At 42.9% G+C, this 14985-nt stretch overlaps 1 protein-coding gene across 1 annotated transcript in view; it reads right to left on the minus strand.

The window, feature by feature from the left end:
- The window catches only part of lamb2l (laminin, beta 2-like), a 91557-nt gene that overhangs the window by 18554 nt on the left and 58018 nt on the right, over nt 1-14985 (minus strand). The window contains exons 12-15 of the mRNA XM_080733514.1: nt 14601-14713; nt 13787-13866; nt 13389-13545; nt 2256-2396 (exon numbers count right to left, since the gene is read on the minus strand). Of these exons, the coding sequence (XP_080589640.1) occupies nt 2256-2396; nt 13389-13545; nt 13787-13866; nt 14601-14713 (491 nt within the window). The remainder of the gene's footprint in view (nt 1-2255; nt 2397-13388; nt 13546-13786; nt 13867-14600; nt 14714-14985) is intronic.

Here is a 14985-nt window from a genome sequence, read left to right on the forward strand (position 1 = left end):
CATTTCAATGAGAGCACCACATATTTACAACATGCTGTGTGATGGAGGCAGCGTGATGATGATGAACTGTGAGTGTCTATCGTGCGCTGCATTTTCATGTCTGGAGTTTTCATCTGGTCTCCCAGAGTAGAAATATTTTAAAATCTGCACGTTTGTGTGATCACTATAACATTTAGGCAGACACAAATGGACCTGAGAAGTGACAGATGGAGAAATGAAACCACTAGGGCTGGGTAATTAACCGAAATATATCAAAACAATTAGAACTTAATCTTGATCAGGTTAATCGAATAATCAAGAAGCATGTTTTTTTCTTAAATCAAAAATATCTACACAAAAAATGAAATCGATTAGTCTGAATAACACCTTAAGCCCTGTATTATACCTCAATGTACAATAGTGCCATGCAAAAATGTGTCCCAATTTGGCTGGGAGCCAGTCATTGGATTTTTATTCATTTTCATTTTTTCATTTCATTTGAAAGCTGGGGATCATAGCTACAAAATGATATATTGGTTGTGGAGATTGACCCAACAGTTTTGAAGATATGGCTTATAGAATGATGCCATGCTGAAATACTACTTTTGAGATATTCAAGTTCTAAATAAATGTCTAACCTGCAAATGACCTGACGATCTCTCACATTAATTAAAAAAAGTCTTATTTACATGCAGAGTTAAGCTCTGGCGTTTAAGTGAAATGTAGCCTGAAATTTATGAAATGCTTTAGTGGCTTTATCACATTTTAGTGAAAAAAAAAAAATGTATTTTCAGTCCCTGTCTAAAGCTGTACTTTCCGAGATGACTGGCTCTCAGTGAGATTGGGACACAAATTGGTAAAATAGCCGATTTAAAAGCTCACCCGTCGTGCTGCAACGCATTGTGAGTTGTAGATCTGCTATTTCACTTTTTTCCTTTATAATCGTTAATTGTGATCGAGGCAAACGTTTGAAATAATCATGGTAATGATTTTAACTCATATTTCACAGCCCTTGAAACCACATACATGAACCATCAAATTGGCAGAAAAAAAATGGTTGTGTGTGAGTTTGTGTGCGTTAAATGTTATTGAACACTATGTTGACAGGAGAGAAGACAGGTAATGGCCACGGTACAGCATGCCTTGAGTGTGTCTGTGTGTGTGTGTGTGTGTGTGTGTGTGTGTGTGTGTGTGTGTGTGTGTGTGTGTGTGTGTGTGTGTGTGTGTGTGTGTGTGTGTGTGTGTGTGTGTGTGTGTTGAGAACCACTGTTGTACACACTCTGCCCTATGTGGAATGTGCATGGATACTTCCATCTTCCATCAGCCTGGCATATCTTTTTTTTCTCACAATGGTAGATTCATCTGGTTTCCATACTATCTTGCCATCACATATTATCTGCACCCCAAAGTGCATGGGGCAGTGGCAAAGATATCAGCTTGAGTATTTGTAATGAAAACAAATCTCCCACCATTCCTAAAGGCATGTGTGAAAATGTTATCGCAAAGCTGGATTGTTTCGCTTAGATTCCTAACCCCAAACGTATGGCTTTGACTTGAACTGGCAGGCGGGGGAGGCATCGTACCTTCTGTACCATAACATGTCTACAGGAGTTTGATCAATATTTATTTAAGTGTGAAGAAATGTTGATATCAGTGATTTATGTATGATGTCTAATTTATACTGTCATACAACTATGTAGGCTATATACAGTATATCAGGCTTTAGAGGATACATTGAGGTCACCTAATGCTGCATTGTTTCAATAGTTACAGTATACAAGGTATTATGGAAAGTGCAGCAGGAAGTGTTTTTATTTTTATTTTTATGCGCAACGCTTTGGATATATATTGCTCGGGCACTGGGAAGAGCAGCGCTCCAGCGAGTCAGGAAGGAGCTGGCAGCTCAGATAATGCTTCTATAGACAGACACAGCTCCTAATGCTTTAATTAAAGCATATTGCAACTTTGATGAAATTGAACTTCGGAAAAGTATTTGCAAACGCCAGTCGACGATAGATTATTCCTCTGCAACTCACTGGAAGGTTAAGTTAAACTCCTGCCCCCTTCACACTCTGTCGGACTGGTTTTATTCGTCTAGTAATCTGAAAGTTAGCTGGTTAGACCACTGGCTCACCCAATATACATGTACATTTTCCCTGAGTAACCCCTAACAGCTGCCTGCGTAGGCTCTTCAAAGCCATCTGAGCAGCCACCAGCTGGTTAATGCTGTAAAAGCAACTTCACAAAATATCTTTCCACCTGTTAACAGCCTATACCGTTTGCTGCAGCTGGCGGATGCGTCTCAACGCTGCCCTCTGTTGCTGGGCGGTGGCAATGGGTCTGTGGCGACGATGTCTCCTCAACTGATTGTTGAGGTGTTGCACGCAGTCGATCTCTGCCTGGGGCCTCGCCTTGCCCTGGGAGAGGAGAGGAGAGGAGAGGAGAGGAGAGGAGAGGAGAGGAGAGGAGAGGAGAGGAGAGGAGAGGAGAGGAGAGGAGAGGAGAGGAGAGGAGAGGAGAGTGTAAAGCACGGTGCCCCAATGGATTTCAGTGGTGGGACAGTGAAAGAAAACAGAGGCCATCGTCAGGGTTGTGTGTTTCTTGGCAGCGCTCAGACTCCATAGCTGAAGTGACCCATGAAACCATTACGCTGCATGGATACCAAACTGTCACCATGAGTTAGTGCTGCCCATCACGGACAAACACACGCATGCACGCACAATCTGTGGAAAGTGACTACCGGTATGTACCTTTACTCAAACACTGTATGCACTTGCCTACCATTTTTTTACGTTACTATTTCCATATGATACAATTATTTGGCAGCTTAAGTTAATAGTTACAGTACGTTGAAGACTTAGATTATTAATACAAAAAATGAACACAATGATGCATTGCTAATTACAACCTAATAATATGGTTTTGAAATTGGCCATTCTGCATAATGTGTACCTTTACATTTGTTACTGTAAAAAATATTTTTATTATTATGAGTATTTTTACATTGTTATATAGCTAAAATCAGAGTACTTCTTGTACGCATATATTTATACTCAGACACACACTACTAATGTTTTCACAGCTAATACCAGCAGTCTAACGTATACAGACTACACTATAAATCACTACCCACATCTCTATTTTCATTAGACACCCGCAAGTCAATACTTCCTCAATTCCAACATTCCCACTGTGATTAAGTTGTAGTGTGGGGAGACTGGGGACTGCCTGAGCTTGCCCTGAAGGGCTGAGGAGCATGGGAGAGGTGTGTGTTTGTGTGTGTGTGTGTGTGTGTGGGGGGGGGGGGGGGTGTAGAGAGGAGGTGCAGACGGTGGAGGGGAGATAGAGGAACGATGCTGGATGAGATTAGAGCACACATGCACTCAAGTCTGCCCCTGTCGTCACACAGGATGCTGATGAGGACTGTGGTGTTGTTGTGTCCCTGTTGGACAAACATGCCAGAACACATTGTAACAGGGGGGGGGGGGGCAGGGGAGTAGAGAGAGAGAGAGAGAGAGAGAGAGAGAGAGAGAGAGAGATAGAGGGAGATGGATGGTCTGCCCAAACTCATAGGGGCTGCTGTATTTAAAATGGCCAGACTCATTAGTGAAATATAGATCTTAACTCTCATAAAATGGGTGTTCAGGAATAGTGAGTTAATCACTATTCCTCAGACATATAAGCGTGCAAACATACAGACATGGCACACAGGCACGCACGCGCACGCACAGTCGTACACACACACACACACACACACACACACACACACACACACACACACACACATATGCCCACCCAACAACACATTCTCCTGGTCCGATAGGCATCGTTCTGGTGTCTGTACCAGCTCAACTCCCAATACACTCCCACATACGTACTACACCGATCACTGCTCTCTGATACCGGTTGAAGCACACGCAAACGCACACGTGTGCACACACACACACACACACACACACACACACACACACACACACACACACACACCGTTCCTCTCCCATTTAGAAAACATGAAAGTTTATAACGTTTTTGAACAAGCCATTAAAACATCTTTTAGTTAAAAAAAATAGTTACAAAAAAAAGACTTTCGTCTCAAATTTTTGGAGGTTTGGGAACTCACATTGGGAATCACAACAAAATAATGACGAACACACAGGTGTTGTGTTGAAAAACGGTCGCATGTGGCGACGCATAAACGTTGCAAATGCATTTTGTCATCATTGTAGTTTTTGGAGCTGTGTGAAGCACAGGCTCCCTATACGTGGCCGTGTGGGTCTGTCTGTGTGTCTGTCTGTCTGTGTGTGTGTCTGTATGTAGCCTGAACTTCCTAAACTTCGGCACGCCACTAGTCCCACAGTTTTGCCACCACACACTCGCGCCATATGTCAAATCGAACGGCTTACTCGGGAATCGTGGGCTATTACTTTTCTAAGAGAAAGGTTCTATAGTTTAATTGATATTAATTTATTAGTGAATTAATTTTCCCCATTGACTTATAATGGGAATCGCAAAAACTCACATTCAATTATTTGTCTCTCGCAAACCATAGGGGCTAGAGTTTCAAGACTTGGAGAGGAGGTTCATAATGATTTCAAGGATTAAATAAAAAATAATTGTGTCATTTGCTCGCATGGTGGCGCCATAACACCCCACTTTACGTTTTGGCCTGTAACTCTTGAACCGTAGGTCGGAAAATTAAAAATATTTTTTCCCTGGATTCCTTGGGTCATGACGCATCTCCCCATATAGGCCACGCCCATTTGCGCCATGATAGATTTTCCGCCATCTTGAATTTTCTCCAAAACACACTTTTTGCTCCTTTTCCTACATATTTTCTTCAAATGTCACAAAAATCGGTACACATGATCCACACACACACACACACACACACACACACACACACACACACACACACACACACACAGCTCCACTTCACACGGGTGTGATTTTTGGAGCTGTGTGAAGCACAGGCTCCCTATACGTGGCCGTGTGGGTCTGTCTGTGTGTCTGTCTGTGTGTCTGTATGTAGCCTGAACTTCCTAAACTTCGGCACGCTACTAGTCCCACAGTTTTGCCACCACACACTCGTGCCATATGTCAAATCGACCGGCTTACTCGGGAATCGTGGGCTAGTAACTTGCTAAGAGAAAGGTTCAATAGTTTAATTGATATTAATTTATTAGTGAATTAATTTTCCCCATTGACTTATAATGGGAATCGCAAAAACTCACATTCAATTATTTGTCTCTCGCAAACCATAGGGGCTAGAGTTTCAAGACTTGGAGAGGAGGTTCATAATGATTTCAAGGATTAAATAAAAAATAATTGTGTCATTTGCTCGCATGGTGGCGCCATAACACCCCACTTTACGTTTTGGCCTGTAACTCTTGAACCGTAGGTCGGAAAATTAAAAATATTTTTTCCCTGGATTCCTTGGGTCATGACGCATCTCCCCATATAGGCCACGCCCATTTGCGCCATGATAGATTTTCCGCCATCTTGAATTTTCTCCAAAACACACTTTTTGCTCCTTTTCCTACATATTTTCTTCAAATGTCACAAAAATCGGTACACATGATCCACACACACACACACACACACACACACACACACACACACACACACACACACACACACACACACAGCTCCACTTCACACGGGTGTGATTTTTGGAGCTGTGTGAAGCACAGGCTCCCTATACGTGGCCGTGTGGGTCTGTCTGTGTGTCTGTCTGTGTGTCTGTATGTAGCCTGAACTTCCTAAACTTCGGCACGCTACTAGTCCCACAGTTTTGCCACCACACACTCGTGCCATATGTCAAATCGACCGGCTTACTCGGGAATCGTGGGCTAGTAACTTGCTAAGAGAAAGGTTCAATAGTTTAATTGATATTAATTTATTAGTGAATTAATTTTCCCCATTGACTTAGAATGGGAATCGCAAAAACTCACATTCAATTATTTGTCTCTCGCAAACCATAGGGGCTAGAGTTTCAAGACTTGGAGAGGAGGTTCATAATGATTTCAAGGATTAAATAAAAAATAATTGTGTCATTTGGCCGCATGGTGGCGCCATAACACCCCACTTTACGTTTTGGCCTGTAACTCTTGAACCGTAGGTCGGAAAATTAAAAATATTTTTTCCATGGATTCCTTGGGTCATGACGCATCTCCCCATATAGGCCACGCCCATTTGCGCCATGATAGATTTTCCGCCATCTTGAATTTTCTCCAAAACACACTTTTTGCTCCTTTTCCTACATATTTTCTTCAAATGTCACAAAAATCGGTACACATGATCCACACACACACACACACACACACACACACACACACACACACACACACACACACACACACACACACACACACACAGCTCCACTTCACACGGGTGTGATTTTTGGAGCTGTGTGAAGCACAGGCTCCCTATACGTGGCCGTGTGGGTCTGTCTGTCTGTGTGTCTGTGTGTGTGTCTGTATGTAGCCTGAACTTCCTAAACTTCGGCACGCTACTAGTCCCACAGTTTTGCCACCACACACTCGCGCCATATGTCAAATCGACCGGCTTACTCGGGAATCATGGGCTAGTAACTTGCTAAGAGAAAGGTTCAATAGTTTAATTGATATTAATTTATTAGTGAATTAATTTTCCCCATTGACTTATAATGGGAATCGCAAAAACTCACATTCAATTATTTGTCTCTCGCAAACCATAGGGGCTAGAGTTTCAAGACTTGGAGAGGAGGTTCATAATGATTTCAAGGATTAAATAAAAAATAATTGTGTCATTTGGCCGCATGGTGGCGCCATAACACCCCACTTTACGTTTTGGCCTGTAACTCTTGAACCGTAGGTCGGAAAATTAAAAATATTTTTTCCCTGGATTCCTTGGGTTATGACGCATCTCCCCATATAGGCCACGCCCATTTGCGCCATGATAGATTTTCCGCCATCTTGAATTTTCTCCAAAACACACTTTTTGCTCCTTTTCCTACATATTTTCTTCAAATGTCACAAAAATCGGTACACATGATCCACACACACACACACACACACACACACACACACACACACACACACACACACACACACAGCTCCACTTCACACGGGTGTGATTTTTTAAACACTTCCCGACTCTTCACTCATCCTCAGTCGCTAACGGCAAGGCATGGTGTGCTACTGTAATGGGAATGTAGCTTAAAATGATTGTGTAATTTCTTGCTAATGGAATAAGGGCTAAGCCTACTCCTAAAAATATGCGCGCGCACGCACACACACACACACACACACACACACACACACACACACACACACACACACACACACACACACACACACACACACGCACGCATGTGCATGCACACACGCACACGCACACGCACACGCACAAACACACACACACACACACACACACACACACACACACACACACACACACACACACACACACACACACACACACACACACACACACACAGTACCTCACAGCTACATCTAACTAATGTAAAACCACAGTTTCAAATCCAATTCTCCCTTTTGCAAATCCCGCCCCATTCTGCCCTGTTATTATGATGGGACATTTGACCCTGGGCAGATTGTTTTTATAGTGGCAGTGAATGGGATTTTTGGAGCTGTGTGGAACACAAGCTCCCTATACGTGGCCGTGTGTGTGTCCGTCCGTCCGTCCGTGTCTGTCTGGCTGTCTGTCTGTATGTAGCCTCAAAGTTTGGCACGCTACTCCTCCCACAGTTTTTGCACCACACACTCGCGCCATATGTCAAATCGACCGGCTTACTCGGGAATCGTGTGCTAGTAACTTGCTAAGAGAAAGGTTCTATAGTTTAATTGAAATTAATTTATTAGTGAATTAATTTTCCCCATTGACTTATAATGGGAATTGCAAAAACTCACATTCAAGTATTTTTCTCTCGTAAACCATAGGAGCTACAGTTTCAAACCTCGGAGAGGAGATTCATAATGATTTTAAGAATGAATCCAAAAATAATTACATCACTCGGCCTCATGGTGGCGCTATACCGGCCCACTTTGCGTTTTGCCCCGTAACTCTTGAACCGTAGATCGGAAAATTAAAATTCTTTTTTCCCTGGATTCCTTGGGTCAAGACGCATCTCCCCATATAGGCCACGCCCATTTGCGCCAGGATAGATTTTCCGCCATCTTGAATTTTCTCCAAAACACACTTTTTGCACCTTTTCCTACATATTTTCTTCAAATGTCACAAAAATCGGTACACATGATCCTGGGTGACCAGAGAGGTGCTACACACACACACACACACACACACACACACACACACACAGCTCCACTTCGAACAGAGGTTCGATTTTTTTATTTTTTTATAGCCTCATTACAGCTATATAAAGTACCAAAGGAAAAACATCTAGGTGATATTAATAAAAAGGGAAGACAAAGGTACAGTAGTTACATTGCAAAACAGGGGGTTTACCCGAAAATATATGTTTTAATTTGTTTAATCCCAGTGGGACAGAATCCTCTTTGCAGATTCTTTTATAGTGGTAGTGGATGGGATTTTTTTTTTCTTCATAGCCTCATTACAGCTATATAAAGTACCAAAAAAAACACATCTACGTGATATTAATAAAAAGGGAAGAAAAAGGTACAGTAATTACATAGCAAAACAGTAGTTTTCCCCCGAAAATAAATGTTTTAATTAGTTTAATCCTCTGGATCAGAGATAGAATAGAAATAGAAAGAGAAGCGCATTGCATCTTGGGTAGGAAGAGGACAGAACTATAATGTTTCTCCTCACATAATAGGCTGGCTTTTCGTAATTCTGCCCATTTAAAATATATGTACCCAATCGTGACTCTTAGACCATTGATAAGGTCCATGTGAACTAGTTTGTTGAAGCTTATTCATTACAATGATCGCAAACGCTATGGTCGCGAGCGGCCTGGCCGTGCTCCGCAGTGCGGACAGCCGGTGAAAGACGGCTGCCACTTTCTCCGACTGCAGAACTCCACCCCCGCTTGCAAAAAGTGAATGTATTTTTCTGGTTGGCCAGTCAGGGAGTCTCAGGGACCAATCAGAAGGCTGACAAACGGTGAATTGCAAGAGGACAACCTTGAATGGACTCCCATAAGAGAAGATTTGTGTTTTTTCAAAATCTTCCCCATTCCTCATTTTGCTGGGGACCTGCTTGATTAGGACCTACTGCTTTCATCCTGACTGTGTGGCAGTGCAAGACCATGCAATTCACTAGGCAAGGCCACACAAAGAAAGAGTACTGTACATGTTCAAAGTAGGAGCAAAACATGTTGCATTTTGCAGTAGTAGGCCTACTGAAACCCACATGGGCTACTGATGTTACACCGAGTCACACATTTACCTTATCCTAGCACATCTGTTGCACTGACATTTCTTTGAACTTGACACTATTGGCAAGACAGTTTTCTTCCAGATAAAGAAAACGAAAGGGAACCTCTCCACAACCACGTGACACATATAGAACAGAACAAACAGAGTTTCAACTATCACCAAACTCCCATGTAACGAATGACTGCAAAACATAGGGGCTATCTGGATACACCGTGGTGATAGGAATATGACTGATCTATCTACCTTCAGCTTTTTGCATGGTTGGTTTTTACAAAAACATATCTAATGTCAGTTGTATCAACGCTTTTAACTTGAGTTACTGTAACGGTAAAAGAAGCAGTTGAAAAAGGCTGGCTCAGATCGGGATTCCTGCACAGAGTTTTGAGCACCCTCAGTAGTCAGTACCAGAGATCAAACCAACAATCTTAAACTATTCCTCTATGACCAAATAGTTGCTTGAGACTTTCTGAGTTACATTACAGTGAGCTAGTCAGTTTGCTGATGACTTACAGTGAGCTAGTCAGTTAATTACAGTGAGTTCCTATTCGTTTCTATCGGAAGGTACTCCCAATGGGATATTCGCGCCTCCTCGCAAGACAACAGAGCTATGTCCATCAAACTTTTATAGATCCCGCCCCCAGGACTATATAAGCTACTCATGGACTCACTTCCAGTCTCTTTTCACTGTTCTGCTACGCAGACAGCATCAGCATTGTTTACTACTACAGCAAGCACAATAAGCGCAGCTTGGCTCACCCCGAATGTGCCTACTAAGAGACAGAGCAAGAGTAGCGCTGCTAGCTCTGCTCCGCTAGTTTCCACAACCGGCGACACGGCCCAGGCTAGTGCTACTAGCACCGTGTCCCGCCAGATGGAGTACACCGTGCCAGCCGTGGTCGCAGCTATTGCTAGCAGGAGCGGCCCACACTCCATGGACTTCGACCTACGTAGTGACCCCTTCCCATCCTCCACTCAAAAGGTGTGAAAACAACAAGCCGCTTCCCACTCTTTCCCACTTTTAATAATTTATTATTGTATTTTTTTCCAAAGAATTATTAAAAATAAATAAAAAAGCTTATCGTAAAAAACACGGACAGCTCACGTATTAGAAGGGTATTACACCAGAAAAAAGAATGGGTGTTTTAATGAAACTATCATGGTTAAAATGGAGTTTGAATTTACAATGGGTGTGTATGGCGAGGGGCCATACACAACCTGTCCAGGTTGTACATAAAAGCCTGATTAGACGATAAAATGATGTTTTTTTTTAAGTGAAATATCCTTTTAATAGTCAGTTAGTTGTAACAATGACTTACACAGAGCTAGTCAGTTAGTTACAATGAGTTAAGATGAATAACTCAGTTACAGTGAGTGTTGATGTACCGTAGTTAAAATGAGTTACTTAAAGTGAGTCAGTTATCCTACGTTTTAACAGCGGGCAACAGCCGGCAACTGATAAAAATCTCCCAGTGAAAGTTCCTGATGTTCTCCATTGGGTGAACAAAGCAACACATGACTCAAAAGATAAACAATTTTCATGTTTTTGGGCAACGAACACTTTTCCACCAACGCCTCATCGTCTGCTATCGCCAGTAGTTGCCCGGTCCCATTGACAAATAACGTGCTTCCGGAAGATACGGCCGACCATCGCCCGCTGTTGCCCAATGTTAAAACGCACCGTTAGAATGTAACTGTGTGTTAGAGTTTACATAGTGGGGTACGGGGGTAAGGGTAAGGGTAAGGGGCCGTTTTGTTCCTGAGCGCGGTGCATGTTTTGAACTGTTTACACTAGGAGCGCTGCTTTTTGGAAAGTCCTGTGTGATGATTTCATCTGCTTGCTGACATCTGAAATGTTTTCAACTCGGAAGCATTTTTAGGCAAGCGTTTTGCTGTTTTCAGTTGTGTGGGGGGGGGGGGACGACACACAGCCCACCTGGGCGAACATAGACCCTAAAGCTGGTTGCACACTGCTGCGTTTTGTCGTTACGTTTTGGAAATCCGAAATCTGCTAAAAAAAATAATGTTCAGGCCAAGGAGAGAGAGAGGAGAGAGCAGTGGTGAAAGTGAGCCGGAACGGCCAGAACCCCCGTTCCGTTAAAACATTTGGGGCCGGAACGGAGTTCCGTTAAGACGAGGAGAAGCCAGCTGTCAAAATCCCATGTTAAACCTGCCACAAACACACGTCCAGGAAGAAAACAATAGCCTATACCAAAGTCAGATTAACATACAGTAGGCAACACAAGTGTTACTAGTTATATTTTCTGATAAAGGGCTTCTAAATTATTCCCGTGGGTTTGTGTAGGTCAGTGTGATCCAGTCTGTTTGCGTTACAGTGTTTGTTTGACACGGAGCGCACAGAGCTAATAGAGGTGGGACGTTCGCGAACGAATCAAGTCTTTTGAACGGCTCTTTGAAATGAACGATATGATTCGGTTCACAGTAGGGAGCCGTTCCTTTCTAATGAACAGTGGCCGTCTTTTGAACGGCTCTTTGAAAGGAACGGATCCCAGAGATCCGGCTCACTTCAAAGAGCCATACATCCCATCTCTAGGAGGACTCGTTGTGTCTGTCTGTGCCTGCATGGATGCGGCCTTAAGCTAGATGCAGAATAGACCAAAATGATTCTATTCTGCATGTGTAGTGGAGTAGAATTAAAAGTATTGGAAATACTCCAGTAAAGTAGGCTAGGCTATACTTAAAACCTGTACTTAAATACACTACTTTAGTAAATGTACTTAGTTACTTTAGATAACTGGTTATAATAATATTAATAATAATATGGGTAATAATATAATAAATATAATAATAATATATATATGCTTACCCTTCTGTATGGAACAATGAACAATATGAAGAGGCTTATTATAGATATTTTATTTAGGATTTCAATCATGTTTCATGTTACAGTAAGTGTGTTGCCTAATTCAGGTGTAGGACCTGTAGTGTTTTACTGTTCCAAAATGCATTTTTCTATGCATTTCAGGGGTTTTGGGGGGTTAGAGCCTCCCAATTTTTTTCGGCCGCGCAGCTTCGCCGCGCGGGCAATTTATGACAGTTCCGGCAAGAATTTCAAACCACTTTCACCCCTGGGAGAGAGAGAGAGAGCACCCAGTGGTGACAGTTGCGAAAATCTGAAAAAAGAATCAACCCTCTTCCGAAAATAAATACGAAGCGGGCGGCAGTGTACAAACGTGATTGACATAACATGAGGTATATTTGGAGCTGTGTGGAACACAAGCTCCCTATACGTGGCCGTGTGTGTGGGTCTGTCTGTCTCCGTCCGTCCGTCCGTCCGTCCGTGTAGCCTAAACTTCGGCGCGTAACTAGTGCCGCACCATTTACGCCATTCGCGCAATATATACATCAAAATGTGCGGCTCGGCCGGGAATGGTGTTCTATTACCTTTCGTTCCGATCCGCCTTACCATGCTGACGTAATCGGCAAAAAACGACGCTTAATTGTCCCCATTGACTTATAATGGGACAATGCAAAAAATCACTTTCAAGTATTTTTCTCTCGTAAACCATAGGAGCTACAGTTTCAAACCTCGGAGAGGAGATTCATAATGATTTTAAGAATGAATCGAAAAATAATTACATCACTCGGCCTCATGGTGGCGCTATAACGGCCCACTTTACGTTTTGCCCCGTAACTCTTGAACCGTAGATCGGAAAATTAAAATTATTTTTTCCCTGGATTCCTTGGGTCAAGACGCATCTCCATATAGGCCACGCCCATTTGCGCCAGGATAGATTTTCCGCCATCTTGAATTTTCTCCAAAACACACTTTTTGCTCCTTTTCCTACATATTTTCTTCAAATGTCACAAAAATCGGTACACATGATCCACACACACACACACACACACACACACACACACACACACACACACACACACACACACACACACACACACACACACACACACACAGCTCCACTTCACACGGGTGTGATTTTTAATTTAAGTGCTCCGAAATTTGCTCGGATATTCGGCCCAAAAAACGCAGCAGTCTGCAAAGACCTTTACAGTGTGTACATGATGTGAACTGACCGGTAGTGCAGGGTCATCAGGGGAGTGTCCGGTGGCCACCTCAGCTTCATATTTATAGTAGTCCAGCGGAGCACAGAAATAGCCAGGCTGCACCTCTGAACACTGTCGACCAATCAGGTGCATCCTGCAGGCACACTGACCGTTCTCCACCATGCATCTGAAGGCAAGCACACACATACCGAATTATTATTATTATTATTATTTACCTTTTTCCCCAGTAAATGCATTGGCCCACACACACACATATATCACTAATCCATACAGTACATGCAAGCACACACGCACACTCATGCACATGCACAGACATACTGTCAACTGTATAATTGTGTGTACTTTCCCCTTCACATACGCATGCACGCACGCATGCACAGTGACACATACAAAAGCCAGAGCCATACCTATTGTTGTAAGCTCCACCAAAGTCACAGTCACATGATCTGCAACCAGCCAGGTCATTACTGAGTCCCCAGTACTCAGGCTACAGCAGACACAAACACAAACCAAAATATATACACATACTGTACATACATTATGTAGCTTATTGTGATAATAAGTATTTAACTGTCTTACAGTATGCACTAATATACTGTACTAGCACCATGTGTTAGTATAACTGGATACATTAACACTGAGGATTTTAGTGCACACAGTAAAAGTAAGTAGAGACTTAAAGGCCATTGGAATGGAACTCCCTGCAACATGCAACTACTTGCAACTACTTGCAACCATTATCCCCAATGGCAGTTGCAAGGAGTGGCCTTAAAAATGATTTGTTGCAAGGACTAGTTGCATTGGTGCGGTCTGGCCTTTAGATCTCAACCACTAAAGGACATTCCTGTACATTTAGTTTCCTTTGCAAATATAGGCATTCTGGTTTGAGAACACATGAGGCAGACAGCGTCGAAAGGTACTGTAGTCAAAGCCAGTTGAGTAGCAACACAACCTACGGTACTTCTATTATTCTGAAGTAAAACTACAGGAACAAAGCATAAATGTTTGCTGGTGTCACACAGATTTTGTTTAATATGAAACTCATATTACACAGTGGAGGAGCTGTTTACACAAAAAACTTGAATTTACAAAATAGCTAACTGCCAATATTCTCAACAGTTAAGTTGTTATGCCACACTTTAAGTATATGTTACAGCAACAATTTAACTATGTTGTGTGCTATGCAACGACACATTCTGAAGGGAGGAGAGCGGTTCTAACCAGACACTGGTCGCAGTAGCGTCCGGTGACGTATCTTTTACAGGAGCAGTCCCCGCTGATCTGGTCACAGGGAGCTCCCATCATGATGATGCCCCGAGGGTCACAGTTACACGCTGTGCATCAGGCACGCACACACACACGCACACGCACACACACACACACACACACACACACACACACACACACACACACACACACACACATTAACACATAGTTGGTGAATGCCCTACTTGGTATGCCCAAAAAGGAGGTAAAAAGGCTGGCAAAGTATTGTGCTGTCTCTGCTATAATTGCAGCCACCATATATGGCGGAGACGCTGTTACTTATACCCAATTACCCATATGGGGCCTTTTCCACTGGCAAAGAACTGGTTCCAGAACCAGT

Source organism: Nannobrachium achirus (assembly GCF_963921795.1).
Source record: "Nannobrachium achirus genome assembly, chromosome: 9".
Taxonomy (NCBI): domain Eukaryota; kingdom Metazoa; phylum Chordata; class Actinopteri; order Myctophiformes; family Myctophidae; genus Nannobrachium; species Nannobrachium achirus.